General features: G+C 42.7%; 1 protein-coding gene across 4 annotated transcripts in view; it reads right to left on the minus strand.

Annotated features, from left to right (window-relative positions):
- The window catches only part of slit2 (slit homolog 2 (Drosophila)), a 92823-nt gene that overhangs the window by 70021 nt on the left and 2112 nt on the right, over positions 1-20690 (minus strand). For all 4 annotated transcript variants that reach the window (XM_023418468.2, XM_023418467.2, XM_023418465.2 and 1 more), the window contains exons 3-4: positions 18899-18970; positions 11124-11195 (exon numbers count right to left, since the gene is read on the minus strand). In XM_023418468.2, coding sequence (XP_023274236.1) covers positions 11124-11195; positions 18899-18970 — 144 coding nt within the window. The remainder of the gene's footprint in view (positions 1-11123; positions 11196-18898; positions 18971-20690) is intronic.

Below are 20690 nucleotides of genomic sequence, written 5' to 3' on the forward strand. Positions count from 1 at the left end.
GTGAGTGGGGCGAGGGGGGTATGCAAGAAAGAGTGTGAGAGGGAAAAGACTTAAGAGAAAGGTGCTGGAAAGAGAAAAGGAAGATAATAGCAGAGCGGGGAGAGAGAGAGACAAGGAGGGGAAGAAAATGGGGGACCAAAAAAAGACCAAGCGAGCAGGAGAGGCAGAGAGGGAGGGCGGTGAGGTTTTCTTTTGTGGTGGTTGGAGAGTGACAGGGGTGCCAATAGAGTGGCCAGCGATGACAGTCCCACTGGAGAATGCCGGCTATGCCAGTGGAGTGGCACTAATGGAGCCAGAGAGGGGATGCAGTTGCCTGCCCCGGAGGGGGGATATTGTGCAACTGGACAAGGCGGCTTGAAACAGAGCCAAGATGGAGGATTAGAGGGGAGGGAGGGAGGCACCCAGGGCAGAGAAAGACAGCCATGTTAGGTCTGCTGACTGATTGACATAAACTCAACCCTTTCTATTTTTCATTTGACTGGCGAGAGTCTGTGAGCGCTCAAAGTTTCTACTTTTTGTTCTCATTTCTGAAAGAGCAAACACTTGGTGGCCAGAGTGAGTTTTCCCTGTGGATTAGTATTAATAACCCTTTAAAATACAGGTTTCCCCTTTTGTTTCTCCTTCAGTGGTTTTATTATTGTTAAAATAATATTATTCCACAGAGTGACAGTATCGTATATTTAGTATTATCATGCCTCAGGTCTTTGTCGAGCTATAAGACGGTTTTCTGAATGTCTTGTGCAACATTTTATTCACATTTCACCAAAATTCAGACTGACATACATTCAGCCTGACATGTAATTTTGTATGTTTGGAAACTTTGGGATCTCCACTAGAATTTTAAATAAAGTTTTGTGGGTTTGAACAATGTTTGGCTGCAAAACATAAGCTGGTAATGACTGACCCAATGGCGGGAACAGTTTGACATTTTGGGAAATACACTTAACTGTCCTGCTGAGGGGGTTTGTGTACCAAACTGTTTCTTGGCCGGGCATCCCGCCACGTAATAGTCTGTTTTAACTCTTTGCTTTGTAATGTGAAGTCGTGTTTTAATTCCTGAGCTTTAAAGGTACTGGTAGGAGTTTACCGTTGGACAGAGCCAGGCTATGTGTCTTCCTTTGTTTCCAGTCTTTATGCTAAGCTAAGCTAAGCAGCTCCTGGCTGAATAGATTCAGCGTACAGACACGAGAGCGGTATCGTCCCTCTAGTCTAGATCTTAACAAGAAATCAAACAATTGTATGTCTAAATTTAAGGAGGTAATTCCTACTAACTTGCTTCCACCTTAATGAGAACACACACTCACACGTACACACCAACAAGTGTAAAGCCGCAACAACCCCCCCCCCCTCCTCTACATGGATGCACACAGCTAGCAGGGGTCAATATTGCTGAGTGGCTGTGATTGGGGTGAGTAGAGGAGCATTGCATGATGAATTGTCCTGATTATTCCATAATCCCTCCCATAATTCACCAGCCAGGCTGACTCATCCATCAATACACGGCCTGGATCCATACCTGCAGATACCCTGGAGAGACAAGCTGCCGCAGCGGGTGAGGGAGGTAAGAGGGAGGAACCTACATCCCCAGCTGCGTAACACCAGCGTTAACTTCTTATTATTAAGTTAAGCACCGAGGCTAAAGTGAATGAAAGGATGAGAGGAAGTAGACGTAAAACAGAGTGACGGAAGTGGAGAGGATGCAGGATGATTTAGATGCTTTGTTGGGAGGTATTACCGCACACGGTGTGACCCTTAATCACACACAAGCAAGGCGAGGAAATGCTTTGATGATCTAGACGACCTCACACGCACACACATTGATTCACACACACTCTGCTATCATAACTACCTGCTTCCAGGTAAGCTCTTCCTGGCGTTGGATAGGTATGTAACCCCCCCTCTCAATGATCCACACTCAGGTTACGCACGTACACACACACACACACAAACACACACACACACACACACACACACACACACACACACACACACACACACACACCTGGGCACTTCTCTCTGACAGACATGCTGGCTCCAGGCTTCAGGCTACCTGCCATCTACAGTAAGTACTGACATACCTCTCTCCTCTCCTTTCCACTCTCCCCTCTAGCTCTCCTCCTTTCTTTACTTTCTCTGTCCCTCACTTTCTACCACTACTTTGTGTTTCTTTTTTTTTTTCTCCTTTTTTTCTCACAGCTAACTCACAATGGAGCAAACACTTCTGTCTTCACCTTGGTAAATTCCTCCCTGCTCTTTTTTTCCACACCATTTAAGAGAGCAAACACGTCTCTAATCTTTCCCTTAAATACCCTTCATTCATTCTGTCTGTCTGTATCCACCCCTACGCTCTCCGTCTCTTTTTCCAGCCGTAACTCTCGCTCCTTCTGTAATCTGACGGGCGAAGCAGCGGCGTCACTGCTGGCTTGTCCATTACCCTGGATATCTCATCGGCTGGCGCTGATGCTCCCTGACCTTTCACCTGTGACCTGTGAACTCTGACACTCACACACCGTGGGCGACAGGTGATTAATTGACCTGCATTCAGTGCACCAAACTGAGCAACATGACACGGAAATTTGTGAGGAGATTAAATCAAAAGAGATATTGCATTATGAAAACTGAAAGGTTTTAGGTTTAGAAGTAATGTTGAAATTGTTTTAAATGTTTTTTATGTTTATGGTTCACAATTCATATTCACTGCAATAGCCACAAAGATCACACAGTTTGAAGAAGGTATTTTACTAACATTTGGCCAAATTTTGATTGAATGGTACTAACTTAGATTTAACTAGTGCATATATTTTGTATATGAAAATATACAGTTTAAAAGATTTTTGCTTTTACAGATTAAATTCACTCACTTTCTGAGAATCGATTAGAACAATGACATGAGTTAGTGCTAGAAAAAGAAAAGAGGGAGAGACATGTAGTTTACATGGACTGCTGACTCTTTACATTAGATGGAGTCCATCCTCTGATGAAACGTGGGTGAACAATATATTAGAAACACCTCTAACTACAGCACCACACACTAAAGCCTCTAAATTTACTATGAAACCAAATCACAGATTCAATAAAAACTAAACATTTGGGCATTTATTAAAGCACAATACATTGCAGATTTGTTATATTAGACATTATTAGTGCATTAGTTTTAGCTCTGTGTACCAAATAAAATGAGTTTATATAATGTGAGTCCAGGATGCTGTCTCACGCTGCTAGTGAAGTGCTGCTATTCTGTATACACACACACACACACACACACACACACACACACACACACACACACACACACACACACACACACACTTCCTGGGCTAAACTGTAGAACAAGTTAGCTCTAGCCGTGATAAAAGTCAAGAAGGGCGTTTTCATATCTTTACATTCTGTCTGTATAACATAATCTTTTGTACTGGTGCCCTCATCACAATGCCAGTTCGGCTTTGGCTAGCCCTCTGCCAATCGCTCCAGAATGAATTACAGCATTGTTTTGGGATCTGAAAGGCCAAATCACTTCTTAGGAATGAGTGGCCTTGAGCAATTCAGATAGGCAGTTGCGTGATTCATATGATGGCAAGCAAGTGAGTCACTGACACTCAACACCTCAACACTGTTGGTTTATACTTAAGGTGATTCATAACGTGTACACAGATGACATGGAAATATCTGAAAACACACAAACTCAGACACAGGAAAGAAAAATAAAAACACTATTTTCCTATTTGGCTGGATACGATATGTGTGATCCAAGAGTCCGAATGAAAACATTTCTTGGACAATATGTCTTTGTATATAATGAAAAGAGCTGTTTTCTTGTGTGTGTGTGTGTGTTGTGTGTGTGTGTGTGTGTGTGTGTGTGTGCATGTGTGTGTGAGAGTTTTTATATCTGTTAAAGTGCATTCAGAGAAACAGGAGGGGGCAGGAAATATTGCTGAATGGTAAAGCGATCTGTTTGTGCCAGTGTGTGTCTCTGTTTGTTAGATAGAGAGAAAGAAAGAGGAGAGAGAGAGAGAGAGAGAGAGAGAGAGAGAGAGAGAGAGAGAGAGAGAGAGAGAGAGAGAGGCCCATCCACAGAAGCCTCGGGCTGCAACGGCTTAACTTCATTTCCTTGGACAGACATAATGGCAGATATTTGCATATCCTATGTACACAAAGTCAGTGGCCAAGTATCTTCTCATCCAAAACACTGCAACCAACCTTGCAACCAGAAGATAATGATCTTTTCAAAGGCAGCGAAAACATAAATAATTTTTCTTCAACAGGAATAACCAGATGCAGGAGTTAAGTTTTTTCCTCATTTTCCACGCAAGAACAGAAAGGGTCAGTATGGCCTTGATGTGTAACTGTGTATGAAATAATAGTTAAAGATGGTTGGATTAGAGCGTGAGGTTGGCCACCTTTTGCATCAGATCTTCAGAGAAGTTTCCACTGGGATCGCTCTAAAAGAAATCTACATTGTGGGTTCTGGCAGAGCTTCATCTGCTTGCAAGGTGCATGGAGAATGGAAGCAGTCAGCTGCCAATACTCAGTATTTTTGTTATTGTCGAAAAATCCAGTAAAAAGACCAAAGCAAACAATGTTTTACTCTGTTTAGTCTCAGTGCTCTCCAACCTCTCTACCCTGTTTGTGGGTCTCACTCCTAAACCTATTAGCTTCTTACATCTTCATGAATCTTTCAAAAATAGGTCACAAATATATAATTTCATTTTAGAAAAAAAAAAGGCTCAGAACTTTCCTTAAAAAAACTGGGCACCGTAGTTTTGGGCAAACGTTACTCAAACTAGCATCGAGAGAGCATTTATTTGAGACTATCCTGTGCTACAGATTAATACATTTTTGGTGTGCTACACATTATTTAGACCAGGACAGTGTATGTGGCAAGTAAACTACAGTGCCGATGGTCCTGGCAATGAAGGAACATGTCTCTCAGGGCAACAGTGTGACAACAATGGAGGTCTATTTCATGGGAAGTGTTAACATTAAAGGAAAATATGGAACATCGCCAAACTCACTCTTTAATAAAAGATCAGTCGTGCATAGCCACACTTGTTGTATTGACCAACTTGAGACTGAAATAATTTGGCCTGTGGCATTCGTCAGGATCATCATTCAATTCATTACATTACATACAACATCTAAATAGGTATGAGAGAAAAAAATCCAATGGAAAGTAAGTGTTTATGGCATTTGAGAGAGTAAATGTATAGCATGCGACCTCTGACCTCTCTGTCTGCTTAGTTTAGTTTAGTTTTTACTTTACCTTAGTTTAGTGACCATTACCACAAAGATAATTCTGTACTATTTTCTGAGGTCAAGAATGAACTTTGACACTCTGTTTACAACCTCATGACTATGATCTACAGTCCTTCATGGCTGCATATTGTTTATGTGAATACCCCACCAGCTGCTCACTTAATCATTGTGAGTATGCGATATGAGTTCTCTTTTATGTTTTATTCATTTATCTTTCATATTTTTCTTCTTTTCTTTGTGAATTGTTGTAAAGCCGAACCATGTTGGTCTCATCATAAAGTTGTTTAATTTTAGAATTAAATAAACTCCCGGCAAATCTCTTCTGAGGATAAAAAGCTGTTACTTCCCATAAGGAGAAGTTTAATTTGTCATGATGTTTGTTATTGAGAGGGAGGAGATTTCCCCCCTCTTTTCATTGATAAATCATCTCCTGCTTAGATCTCCTGACTGAAACATTCTTCACCTTTGACCTCTTTGGGACCCAGAGGTCATCGTCACTGTGGCAACTAAAACGCAGAACGCTCTCCGTCTTAATTAAAAAACATTATTTACTCAGAGAAAATTTCATTTTCACTACCTTTGACCTCCCTCTTCCTGTTCCTTTCTCCTCCTCGTCCTCCTCCCTCTGTGTTAGTCAACTGTCGACATGCTGGGAAAGCCCAGATCTACTGAAAGACGCCTGCGCTCTTGTGACTATTGTGCCGAGCCTGTCATCTCGGCCGAGGTGGTATGTGTGTGTGTGTGTAAGAGAGAGAGAGAGAGTGTGTGTGTGTGTGTGTGTGTGTGTGTAGCGAGGTTAAGCTCTCACAGAAGACAAAGACACATCCTTCGAGGCTGCTAAGCAACAATGCCGCCTGGTAAAGCCTCATCAGGGCACCGTTTAGCAGAGGATTAGAGACTATTACGCACACATAAACACACACACCCAAAATGTAGCCTCATCAACTCCTTAATTCAAACCCCATACCACTTTAACTCTGGTTTACTGTGTGTGTGTGTGTGTGTGTGTGTGTGTGTGTGTGTGAGTGAGAGAGAGAGAGAGAGACCTGATGTTTAGTCACCTTTCTGCTCTGAATCAATAATGTTGACTCTCTTTTTCAGAGGAATGATGATGCTGAAGGATTGAGATACAAGTAAATTTCCCTGAACTTCTCTTCCTCTCTCGTTCTCTCTCTCTCACACAAACACAGTCTCTGTTTTCTCTCGTCTCTCTATTTCCATCCACCTGTTTTTAAGTACAAGTCCAAAACAAGTAAAAAAAAAAAAAAGGTTTTGTTGATACGCAACACCAAAAGATACACTATGAAATGGTGACTTGGTGAGCTGATCTGAGGGACGTTGGCCAGAAGAGGCCAAGCAGCAAAAAACACACACACATACACTGTCCCATCAATCTAGCCTCATACTGAAGCATAACCAGACTTTTCAGCTGTGGAAGCGGTGACCCATTCTCTTATCCTCCCATCACCCCATCCCTTCATCAACCCCTCTTTCATCTCTTCCTCTTTCATCTCACTACTGATTTCTGTCCAGCAAAGGGGAGGAGAGAGAGGGAGGGAGAGTGAGAGTAGAAAAACAGAGAGAGAACTGGCAGAGGAGAAGAGAGGAGAGCAGGCAAGACAAATGTATTTGTGTAGCACCTTTAGCAAAACACAAAGGTTATGCAGTGTGCAAATACTGTACAGTGCTAGATAGAAAATAAAGTAGTTTTGAAATAAAATATATAGGCCAAATACGTGACATACAACCTACCAGCAACACTAAGTATTCAAGTAAGTTAAACGGGAATAATTTGCCTGATTTCTAACCTGGTCTTTCATCTTCATAGCTCTGAAATCAAGGTGAGCGATAACCCTCCTCTCCTTGTTGCTGAGGAAAATTTGGTCAATTCCAGTTGTTTACTTTTTTATTTGATTGTTTTAAGATTCATGATCACTAATTGCAACAAGAGAAGAAAGTGGGGAGGGGAGGAAAATCAGTGCACATCAGAAGACACCAGGCTCAGCTTCACACCACATCGCTTTTTTCACACACCATCCGAATGACATACTACTAAAGGTGTGAGTGTGTGTGTGTGTGTGTGTGTGTGTGTGTGTGTGTGTGTGTGTGTGTGTGTGTGTGTGTGTTCTGATCTCAGGGTCCAAACTTGTGATTTGCTTGGACGGGGGAACTCTTGGTTGTTGCCCAGTGCAGTGAGGTTTTACTAGCCCATCTTGTTTTACAGAGTCTTTCTAATGAACTGTCTCTGTTTGATCCATTGTTCAAAGTGTCTCGCTGCTCTCCTCGTCTCTTTTTCTGTCTCCCGTCTCTGTCTCGGAGCAAACAGTCACAGCTGTGGTCCTCAGTATTACTATGGTGTGGATACGGTGATCAACAAAAGAACCAAGGGAAACAGGAGGCCCGTCTGTCTGTGTGTGTGTGACAGACACACAGAGAGAGAGATAGTTTTTGGGGATATGCCCACCACATGGTGTCTCCAGATGTGTGTGTCTACGTAACCTAATAGAGTCTGGGCCCTGGGGTGTTGGGGGAAGCTGAGTGAGTGAGTGTGAGTGTGTGTGTGTGTGTCTGTGTGTGTGTGTGTGTGTGTGAAATGTGGGAGATGTGGGGTGGAGGGGTGGAGGGGTGCAGACGCAGGTGTTTTAAATGGGAAAGATGACGAGGACACAGGGGTTTTATAGGAACTCACACTTACTGCTCTCTCTGTTGTGTTTTTGTATCACGTATCTATGTGATGTGTTTCGACCCAAACACCATTTCTGTCAGATGGGAATTCTATTCATGTACAACTAACTTGAATGAGCAAATGTATTTTGTAGGAAATACAGTTAATGCTGCTCATATTATACTTTTTTTTAATCAGCATAGTGAGGAAAAATGATCATTTGAATGCATCTAAAAAAACATTCAACTTTCTTGCGGTTATGTTTAGACAAGTTAAAGCACTTTGTTAAGGCTACGGATGACTGACCTTGAGGAGGCAGCATGATGTCGCCTGATCTCCTGCATCTTTGAAATCTTTACATCAAGGACCAGAATATAAATAAGTCTCGAGCTGTGTCCGAGATCAGTCCCTTCTTCGCTCATTCACTACTTCCTTTATAATAGACACTAAATAATTCACTCTCTAGTGAGCGTTTAATCCAGATTTCAGACACTTATGAGTCATCACCACATTGCATCATCGCTCACAGGTGTAGAGTCACAGGAGGGTAATTTTTTTCATCTACAAAACGCAATGCATTGTGGGATTATTGGCAAAAAGTAGTGTACATGTCAAAGCTGAAATTTAAACATATCTGGTGTTGTATTGACTGCTGTACTGTCCAGTCTGAATTCTAATCAAACAAAATAAGGAAAGTAAAAAAAAACAACAAAGGTTTAATGTGCAAATTGTTCTATTTCACGTATTGTTCTATTGTTCGACAAATCATCATAATTCATTTATCCTCTGTTTACTACATGATTCTTCTACAGTGTGACACAGGCTGTAGTTTATGCGATGGTGTCTCCAGATGGATCATGGTTCAAAGTCCAGGGTCGATTTTTATTCCTGCTCCTTCCCTGGTGTATGTTGTTTAGTTTTTTTTTTTTTTTTTTTTTTTAATGTTTTTTGTGCATTAACATGAATGTCATTCCCTCCCCTATTATCATACGTAACTTTATAGATAAAGAAGTGATGATAATGCAGTACACACTTTGAATTCCTCAGATATGGTAATGCAGTGCTCTGAGCGGAGCGGATGGCATGCAGCAGATGACAGAATGCGCATTACAAACATTAGAGACTCGAGACTTGACCTGGACTTCAGGCAACTCTGTCTCATTCTCATGTTGAACAAACTACATCGAGCTAAACTAAACTAAAAGCTTGTGGTTCTGGTTAACACCCACTTTAAAACATACGACTGAACACAATGACATTTTCCACATCCAAAACGTAAACTAAGTGTACACTTAACACTAAACTTAACACGGCATGGATGCATCCCCAGTCTCTGGAGTAAATGTCACACTTCACACTTCAAAATAAAAAATGTGCAGGTAGCCATAATTCAGGCAGAAAGTATGTCTCTTTGAAAATCTATGGCATGTCTCACACCTGACCTCAGCCCAGTTTAATTCAACCTTCAAAACCCTAAACCACCATACTGAGCAAAGGTTGAACACATACAGCACATGCTCACACACATATACACATTTTCCAAGCCCCAAAAAAGTGAAAACATAATTTTCATAATAGCAGGTTGAGCAAGTGTTCATTTATAGCAGTACTGTCGCAAAAACCAAACCAAAGTCGGTCCAGTTCGCACATATCTTCTGACCTCAATATAAAACTTAACAGGACTCCACTTCAGAGGTTCTCAAGGGTTTCTTGTTGTGTTTTCTAAAAATACAAATGCACTGTAGGGGGTGTAGAAGGAGACATAAAATTTAATATTGACCAAACAGCCCTAAATCATATTGGCTTAGCCTCACGGTTGTCATTCATTCTGAATGACTTCCATACGTCTGAAAAATCTGCTTGTAGTTTTGTGGCTGCAACGGCACCAACTTGGCAATTTCCTTTTGCATTATCATTTAGCAATTTCCAGAGTTGTGTTTCTTTTTCTGTCTACTGTGGATTTCATATTGTACTATATTTCACTGGAAACATGTATGTGATTAGCAGACTTTCTCCTAAACACACACACCTGAAGAGCTGGAGCACATACACACACAATCAGCATGCACACATATATGCACTAATACACACACACACACACACACACACACACACACACACACACACACACACACACACACACACACACAGAGGCCTCTTGTCTGCGACAGCTGAGCAGAGAGCAGTATATCCGAGTTGTATTTTTACCTCGGCCCACACGCTGAGCAAAATGCCAACTCTTGGCCTTGAGAAACTCACACACGCACACACTCACTCAAACACATACGCACATGACAGACGCACACCCTCAGACACGACAGGTCAAGACCAGCCAACCACCGTAGCGGCCGCAGAACATAAACAACTTTCACACACTCTGTGAATCATCTGAGCATTTCAATATTGTTTTAGATAAATATATTCAGCCACATATATAAATATATGGAACCATAATTATTCCCTGAGACCACAAATAACCATGACGGGAAGTTAGTTCCCACAGTTTCAGCAGCGTTGCAGCCCAGCCCTGCAGTACTGGAAATCCACAGCTTGGTTTACAGTACAGACGGCCAGGCTGAGAGTGAAGAGTGGAAGGTGCTTGACGACAACAAACAGCGGTTCGTTGGTTTCAATGCAACCTGGAACATTTATGTTCTGTAACTAAAACTATTTTTTGCCTGTGAAACACAAAACGTAACTTCAGAAGAGAGACCTGTTTCTACGCTTCACTGCTTATACCTCCCTTGGTCTGTCGTGCTCACTTTCTCCTCTCCATCCTCTCACACACTCACATACACACACACACAAACGCACACGCGCACACACTCCCAGTGGGCAGCAGCTGTTGGAGTGCTAATCTCCATTAGCTACTGAACTGGCTTCTATGGAGAGGGCCATGTAAAATCTGTTCACTCACTCCTCTCACTCCTTCATCCAAGTAAAACACCACGGCTGCATCACTGAGAAAACCAGATATTCTTTCCTCCGTGATACAGTGTCTGTAACATATTTCAGCATGCCATTTGAAGTCATAGTCAATACGCTGTTCACACAAACACACCGTTGCGTGCACCAACAATTCATCTGAACGACTTCTTCGCAGTGCTCTCGTTAAGCAATACACAAGAGAAATTAAAAATATTTCAGTTACCAATGCAGAGGAATTGAGTGATGATAGGAAAAGAGAAATAAAAACAGGACTTACAGTCTGTAAAGCTTCGTCGTTCCCAGGAAAAGCAGCTCAGGAAAGACTGCCAGATTATTCCGATTCAGGCGCCTGGAAAAACACAGCATAAATTAGAGAATAAACTCTACCTAGCCCCTTCCAGACAGTATGGGTAAAGCGGTTACATGTGTGTATAATTAGCTTTTTAAAGTTAGATTTGTATTTCCTGATCAACATATCAAATTATGTTATGTTATTTTGATTTTAATGCAATTCAGTTTAGTTAGAGGAAGTATGAAAGAATTGGGAGATTGATGGAGACACTTTCAAAAACACACACATGTTCATGGACGGATTCTCGAAAAAAAAAAACAGACTCCAGGTTACCCTTGATTTAAGGGGTACAACATGGCTGCCAGACAAACAGTGAACTCGAGAAGGACGAAGGGAAGGCGGGGAGAAAGACGAGAGAAGGGGTTCGGATGAAGGGAAGGGGGGGACTTTTTTTTTTTTTTTTAACCACAAAGGCGGAGGAGAGGAGACGATGTGGGAAAAACAAACAGGCAGTCTGGCCGGGCTACCGAATGTGTGAAAAGGACCCCACTGAGTAAACAAGGCCCTCACAGGGGAAGAACTCACAACAACCCGTCATCACACACACACACACACACGCGCACACACACACACACAAACAGAGGAGTTGAGGGAACTCGGGTGAGTTTAATAATCTGGGTGCGATCATTTAACCCTGGTTGAGTGGAGTGAAGAGGTTTGTGTGCCGGTATGTGTTGGTGTGTGTGTGGTTGTGCCTTGATGTGAGTCAGAGAGTGAGGCAACTGAGTGACACAATGAGAGACAGGCTGCTGAAACAGTTTAACCCTGACACACACACACACACACACACACACACACACACACACACACACACACACACACATTGACAGGCACCACAACGTTGCTGTGCTGGCTGCTACAGGAGACGAATGATGAAGAGAGGGAAGAAGAAAGGAAAAACAGTAGAGGAGTGACGTCAGACTAATAAGAAACATGCGAAAGCCCTGACACTTCCTGTATGATTTACACATATAAACACATTAATTAATCCCAGAAACACCACAAACAAAACACTCAAAAATGTCACCAACTCCATTCAAAACTCCAAACGCCTCTCTTTAATTCTCTCAATGACTTTCTTCCGTCTTTCACCTCTCTTTGCTGCACTATACACCACGGTGGACTCTCCTTAAATAACGTCAACCCCTCTGTGTCCATCTTCCACCCACAAGTGCACAAGTATATGAACGCGCTTGCGCACATGCACACACATTCACACTCCACAGTTACATCAGAGGCCACTTAAATATTTAACATCCCGCAGAAATGATGTCTCTGAATAATTCACTCCTCTTCCGTTAACGCCGGCTCAGGCGGCTAAGAGCCCCACGTGGTCCCGCGGAGAGGTCCACTCCCCCTGCGGGTCCTGCCCAGCCATGAGCACCCGTTAGTGGGCTAGACCTCCCCTGGGAGAGTGCATGCACTGGTGCTGGAGGTGGGGAGGAGGAAGGAGGACAGAGAGGGGGTATGATCTCATCCTCTTAAAATAGATGCAATGCTGTCAGACTAGGAGACTGAGAAAATGAAGTAAAGATCAAAACCAGTCTGGTTCTTCTGCATTTAAATGCACTTTAAATCTGATTATCACCATAACCATTATATATTGCTAGTTTTAGATCTATAATCAAAGTAACCCAAGAGAGATGGTTTATTAGGCAATGAAATTACAAACAAATTAGGCTTGTCCTGCACACTGCATTCCTTTGTGTTTTGATCACATGCATCACAAAGGTCATAAACGAATGCTATTTTGAGATATATTTCTTATGCCTGTTACTTTTGTAGCTCATCTGATTGATAAAGAAATATCAATATTATAAGCAGCTCTGCAAATAATACGGGTACACGGTAATACGGTACATGATGAGAAGCTTCAAATCCAACTGGGGGGACACTCAGAGAGAGCAGACCACCGAGGCCAATGTCAAATACCATACACCAGACTTCAGAGACAGAAATTCAAATTCGGATCTGCCCCAAAATGCAATGGGTTGTTCCTTGGCCCATGCCCCATCCCTCCACCAGCTTTGGTGCAAATCTGTTAAGTACTTTTTCCGTGATCCTGCTGACAAATAAAGAGACACGAGTGAAGACATGATCCTTCCTTGGCAGAAATATTTAAGTCCATCTCTCACCCTGTTGGCAACCACTAGAGCTGCAACTATTCATTTTTATTATAAATCTAGTGATTATTTTACAGCTCAAGCAATTCATCTCTTAGTCTCTAAAACGTCTCAGAGCCCAAGGTTACATCGTCAGTGACATCAACTGTTTGTTTTTTCTACTGACTGTCAAAAATCCCAAATCCTTAATTTACCATTTACATAAAATAGAAAGAAAATCAAAACCAGTCGTCTTTTGAAAAGCTGGAACCAGAGAATGTTTGGCATTTTGGTTTGACAAAGGACAAACAGATAATCGACAATCAAAATTGTTGCAGATCCATCAAGTAATGGTTTCAGTTCTAGCTCTCACATAATGTGAAGAGCAGATGTGCAGAAATGTTGATTTATTAAACTTAAAATATAAAGCTGCATCATTTTTATGAGTGTCTCAACTCAATGTGATAGACACCACACAACTATCAACACCTCATGTAAGCTTTGAGTATATTTGTGTGAAGTACAGGTGGAAACTGTGAATTACTTTGGTGATTTAAATTGCTTTGTTCGGTTCAGTTCAAAGATTCGCAGTGACTGACTATGTAGTTTGTTTGAATTTTTCCGAGCTACAGTAAGTAATCATAGCAACAAGTTAAAGGTAAAGCTATGGAGCAATGTTTTTATGCGTGGGCTCCTGTGTTGTTTGCTCATGCATGTGACTGATGCAACGGTTTCACACTCTTCCAGTTATCAACAGGTGGTGGTAACGTGTGAAGAAATGCAGGAATGCCTGCATTGGCTAGACCTCATGGATACAACACAACTTCTGTTTGATTGCAAGAAAACATCTTCAACGCATTAACATTCATAGTGCAGTAAAATTTAGTGCAGCTGATTCTGTGTTCAGTTCAGGAGTACATTCAGTCTTTTCCTGGTTCATTCTTCTCCGTCCAACACAGGACCTATGCAGCAAATGTTGATAAGGGTGATAGCTCATCAGCCAGATACAGTAGCTGCAAGAGAATAATCAAATCCTGATACTTTCTGTGGCTTTTGTGTTCTTTCAGAAAGATTTTAACACATTGATAAAATGTATGTTACAGCTTAGCTCTACATCAGCAGTGACTTAACTGACAGTGGCCTGGAGCAAATCGTCAGTTCAGTGTGAAGATTCAGTGTTAAAGATGTCTTTGTACATTTACTGAAAACCTCTGGTGTTATTGACTGCTTCTTCAAATAATCTTCAGTCATCTGTAGTGCTTTAGTGGTTTGATTCTGAAGGAATGTAGCATTCAAAGCCTTACGTGTGTGTGTGTGTGTGTGTGTGTGTGTGTGTGTGTGTGTGTGTGTGTGTATTGTGAACATCCTCAGAGTACTTCCACAGTCGTGTCTCATTAGTCAAAGTCTGGCTGAAAGTGAATGAAGACTGAGTCGCCAGTGGTCCGAGGTGTGAGAGTTACTCCACCAAGCTAATGTCACACTGCAGCGTGGTGATAATCCCTGCAGTCATAAACAGATGCTAGAGGGCCACAAACCGCACTGTAAACACACACACACGCGCGCGCACACACACACACTTAAACACACACACACACACACACACACACAAACACACACATTTCCACAAACACGTAAAGTGTGCCAAATCTTTGTACATACACACATGCATAACCACACAAATATAAAAGACAGACACACACAGTCCTAACACCCAAGAGCCTCGTAGATGTGTAGTACTACAGGCTCGCAGGCTCTGGCTGGAAAGGAAATAACAAACCACCTCAGAAACCAATTATAACTCCACTGATGCAACTGCTGCCATAATACACATTTTTCACTAACAATCTGTCACACACACACACACACACACACACATATATATATATATGTGTACATACATACACATACACAACGCTGTTATTGTTACAATAGTTATAACTGTGTGTGTATGTGTGTTTGTGTGTATCTACAGCTCATGTACTTGGTTCACTGTATCTAAAGTGAACTAAAGCCCATCATCCACCAAAGGTTTACACACTCTAATCTGATTTGTTATTTAAACACTAATGACAGATAACATCTCTGCCCTAAAACACAGTCATGAAGGAATCCAGTCTTCTTGCCTGACCTGTAAATTCCTTTGCTATCACCAAAAATCATTCAAATTCATCAGTCTTGGAGAGCTTCACCTCCAAACTTTGAGCTAACTGGTGTTTACCAACAAACATAACAAATGTTGGCTGGTGCAGAGCGCAGCACAGACAGGCAGGGACCTGGTGAAATCCATCACAAATGACTTTTTAGACAGAACTGCTGTGGTGAAATTGGTTTTTTGTGTGTCTTCACAGTGCAGATAATTTCAAGCTCTGCTACTCAATAAAAATGAAAAGAAAAAAAATTGAAACTTTGCCCTGAAATGATCAGTGAGAACAATGTTATCACTCACAGGCTTTAGAACTAATCATCTAATACTAATCCAGGGCTTTTCTTTGAAATCCATATCCTGCTATCTGGGATCAGTGCTACAATTATCTTTTGCTATTCAGATTGTCCACATATATTACAACATAATCACTTGGTTTGAGAATTCATTATCTAGTTTGTAATCACTCTTGATAGACACATCTCACTACCTGTAATCACTTTTACAATTATTCATTGCCATTGAAATTATCTTTGACATTGTAATCATTCAATTACAGGCTAATTATCTAAGGCTTTATCTCACTGCTGTTCTTTGAAATCATTCTCTCTATACCTGTAATTACTGTTTTGTTTCTCTCTGCATCTCTGTGCCTGTTATCTCCTTTAATCTCACAGAGATGGAATTGGATAGAGGCTATAAACCAGTCAAATGTGAGAGAAGGATAAGAGGATCAGGATCTCCTCTTTCCTGTTCTGCACCCACAGGGAGAAGGCGAAGAATGTGTGACATTCCTATAAGCACAGGACAACAGAGAGAGAGAGAACGAGATGGGTGGGTATGGAAGAAAAACATGAGGAGAGGCTGAAGTATGAATGAAAGAAAGACAGAAGGCGTGAGAGGGTGTGAGGGGGGCAAAATCCAGATAAAACCAGTACTGACAGAGCAGCCTTGCGTAAGTAAATGCGCATGCATGAATGTATCCATACCCATGCATGTGTTTACGTATGTGCACGTGTGTGTTGTGACATGCCCATCTCCTCCACACCTCCTTCAGCCACCTACCCCTCCTCCATACCCCCCAGCTACTGCCCCACACCTGACCCCGCCCTGCCCAGCCCTGCAGGGCCTGTCGCAAAACAGGATCAGAAGGGGAACCGTTTTCCACCCCGGTGGGGGGCAGTCACTGTGGATCCGTCAGCCCAGCTTAGGGCCCTCTCCTCTGGGCAGCGGTGCCCAGCAGGCCCCTTCCAGCCCCCCCCCAGAGGACCGAGGCCTTTGAAATGAGCCCCCAGACTCCAGACTCCGGAGACGTGCCTTTGTTCGGTGGCTGCGGGGGGGGCATTGATGACTGACTCCATCTTTGTGTTTGTGAACATGCCACGCTACAGACGCTGAATTACAGTTGAAAACCCTCGCGAGGACAACAGAAAACAGTCACGTTGTGTCAGAAAGTTAGCTGCTGTCAAAGGTGTTTGTTGCCATCAGAGACAAGACAGAGCGAAAGAGACGACAAAACAAGCATGTGTAGTCTGACAGTAAATGTCTAAGACTTCATCTGCTATTGCTGTTTACTGAATGGTCTACATTATAAGTGCAAGTGTGTGTTGAAGCCACCATTTCTTTGTACAGAGGGTAATAAGTATCAAAGTTTCCTGTCAAAGCCGCACGATAAGCAGTAATATTGACCTCTTTGTCCACAGCTCTGGGCAGGAATTCCCAGAACTGCTTAGCTGGACAGAACCCAGTATTGGTTTCATGAGAAACACGAGCAGATTCCCTGTAGTGGTCTACAGAGCTGCTCTTGCTGTCAACAAAGAGCAGCTATAGTGCAGCAGACAGCGGCAGGCATGACACGATCCTTTTCATCCTGAAGACTCCTGAGAAAATGACCCAAAACAGCTATCGAAAAGATGAACTACGTTCATTTGATTTACTACTGTATGTAGATCTGTGTATGTGCACAGGTGGAGAATGGAGGTATGTCTGTGTGTTTATGTCAGCGTGTGTGTAAGCAGCGAGGACTTTTATACGCCTTTAATTAAAAGCTTGTCTCTAAACCTCCTCAGACTCGGTCACAGTCTGTTGCATTCCAGCGTGTCACTGGCTGGCAGTCAGGCCACATAACACACAAACACACATACATATATGGACAGCTAACACATCAACCGAAGCTGACAGTCGACACAATGGACATATCAGCAGTCAGGGGTCCACGTCCCCCTTCTGTCTTGCTGCCTCTCAGACTACCAAGACTTAATTATGCCATAACTGCCTTAGGGTTGGATGCTGAATACCAGCGATTCCAGGCCAGCGCCGTAACAACCTCGGGCCGCTCCTCAGTCGATGCCCTGTGACTCAATCTTAAAATTTTTCTCTTGGACAGAGCTTCACATCCTGACAGTCAGGTTCAATGATTATGGAGACATAGAGTGGTGACAAATTAAAGGAAAAGTCTGACTAATTGAGTGCAGAAACATAATAAATGCTTCAACAGAAGGCACGAGGGGTCACAGAACGGATTGAGTTTGAAAATGATGCAATAACTTGTAGGAAACTTTGGACAGATGTGTTCAGGTCTTTTTTTTGTACAACTTCAGGCAGTCCAAGACAAATGTTGGACAATGATGAAAGAAATGGGGTGATTTCTTTTTTTCTTTTCTTTTTTGTCCTCAATCCAAAACAGTGAGTCCTAGATGACACTTTAGACATATCCACCCATGGCTGATTTAAAGATTTGGCAGCTAAAGATAGCCTGCGTCAAAACTCTGGCAGCACAGAAATTTAGGATTTAATTCCCTCAATGTGCCCAAGGCTGCAACTCATGTCTACGCTGGTCGATACAACATTGTTAACTTCATCTTTTAATAATATTACAAAAAAAAAAAAAAAAAAGGAACAATGACCTGAGCTTGTTTCAGTTCTGCTGCTTTTTAAAACACAAGAGCACAAATGGATGACATATCTCCGCCAGCACTGTTCATCACTACATGCGGTGTCACAATTCACCAGGTCTTCAAAGCACAATCTGACATGCTCAAAATTGATATCATACTGTCTGACGCAGATTGCAACCAAGATTTTATTAAACCCATCTCACGTGGCGTGACATGCAATGCACCTGCAACATCGCTGTTACCGCACAGAGTGTCGGGGCCTTTGAAGGGCGCTCTCTACCTTCATCATATATCTTTTGGAAGAAGCGTGTTCATCCCTCCAGTAGAGCTACCATTACATTATTAAGATGCTTTATGTTGGTTCTCGTCACTCGCTCATTCGTCACCCGTCTGTGTATTTCAAAGTGCATGCACCTATGTGAAAACGAAAATCTGCGTCTGCTTGGCACATTTTTGTGTATGGATGCTTTTGAGGAGAGGCATCCTGAAATATTCCAAATAGAGAAAATGTGTTAAGTGATAAAATGACGACTGCTTCGACAAAATAAAGTTACTCACAGTCTCTCCAGCTCCTTCAGGTCCTGGAAGGCTCCTCTCTCGATTGTGGTAATTTTGTTCTCCATTAGCTGCCTGAAAGAGAAACACCAGGAGAGAGTGAGAGAATGGGAAGACTGGACAGAAAAAAAGAGAAGAGCGTGAAAAAAAAAAGAGAGAGTGATAGAGAGACACATAGAGCGTGAGAACTGACAGAGTGATTTGTGCGATGAAACCGTGAGAGGCCAAAGAAAAGGAGAAAGATGGCTGGATGGGGCCACAGATAAGAGAGAGGAGAGGAAGAGAAGGTGAAGGAGAGTGAGATAGGACACAAGAGAGGCAAAGAGATGGGAGAGGAGAGGAGAGGAGGGGGGGAGAGATGGAGAAGATAGGTGACAGTGGCTGTGAAAAAAAGAAGAAGAAACAGATTGGTGGAGATGGAAAGTGATAGACTGTTGAAACAGCAAGAGAGAGAGAGAGAGAGAGAGACAATCAGCAGCGGGTCGATAGAGCCCCAGAATTGACTTTAAAACTGGCCCATCAGTTGGACAGCGACTCATCTATCATCCAATTTATTCTCTATCTAACCACATAGCTGTGACTACTCATTCACTTACACTAGCACAACTCCACCAGGAGCAGTGTGCTGACCAAGCCAAGCGGCCACACAAACACACACACACACACACACACACACACACACACACACACACACACACACTGTGTGGTGTGAGCTCATGATAAACAGGAAGGTACACACACATACAAGCTGATATAACTGGCTGAGACATCAAAATTAGGGCTGCAGCGTACAATAATTTTCATTACTGACTGATCTGATGATTTTTTTTTTTGAAATGTCAAAAATGGTGCTAGATGGGCTTCACAATTCCCCTGTGCCCATAGTTATGTCTTCAAAATGCTTGTTCCGACCAGCCAACAGTATGAAACCCAAAGGTGTTTCACTGAATCTCATGTATGATGAAAATAAGCAGTATATCCTCACAATGGAGCTGCAGGAACCGGGGATTCGTTTGTTGTTGTTGTTTTCAAATCGACTAATCGACTACTTGTCGCATCTCTAATTGAAAATGTTCGCGCGTGTGTGTGAGTGCACTCGGGTAGACGTGAACACACAGGAAACAGCGTGAAGACTGGAGCACACACATGCATAAACACACACACGCACGCAAACACACGCACACACAATTAAGGACATAATCTCTGGAGGAATTCCAACAATGTGTATTCCCTGCCATTCACTTTTAGCTGCTGAACAGCACACACACACACACACACACACACACACACACACACACACACACACACACACGACAGGCTATCCCTGTCCCAGTGTTGGTGCAGGCGAACTCTTTACCTGGATTCATCCCAGGTGAGAAACCTGTTCCTACTTGACTCTCTCTTTTCCTTTCCTTCCACCCTTCCCTCCTTCCCAGCTGCATTCCTCCCGCAGCGGTTACACCTAATGACCGCTATCTCTTTCCCTCTTTGCCCTCCATCACTTCCTCGCCAGCGCGTTAATCACTCCAGCACATGGGCCCCGGGGCCCTGTGGTTAAAATAAGCCCCTCCTGACACTTCCACTGGCAGATTAACACGACAGCATTAACAGGTGCCACTGCTTTTCTGTTTAGACACACATACAGGCTCGATGGATCCACCGCTTCCCACGACTAGACGCTGCAGTGCTGCGGCAGCTCCAGGGCTGGATGGGCCTGATGCCGAACCGCCAGGAAACAGTTAAAGCAGTGTGTGTTGTATAGTGTTTTTTTTTTTTACTTTAGGAGGTGGGGTGG

This window comes from Seriola lalandi, unplaced genomic scaffold (genome assembly GCF_002814215.2).
Source record: "Seriola lalandi dorsalis isolate HSWRI2012SDOR001 ecotype SW California unplaced genomic scaffold, Sedor1 jcf7180002054582, whole genome shotgun sequence".
NCBI classification, from domain to species: domain Eukaryota; kingdom Metazoa; phylum Chordata; class Actinopteri; order Carangiformes; family Carangidae; genus Seriola; species Seriola lalandi.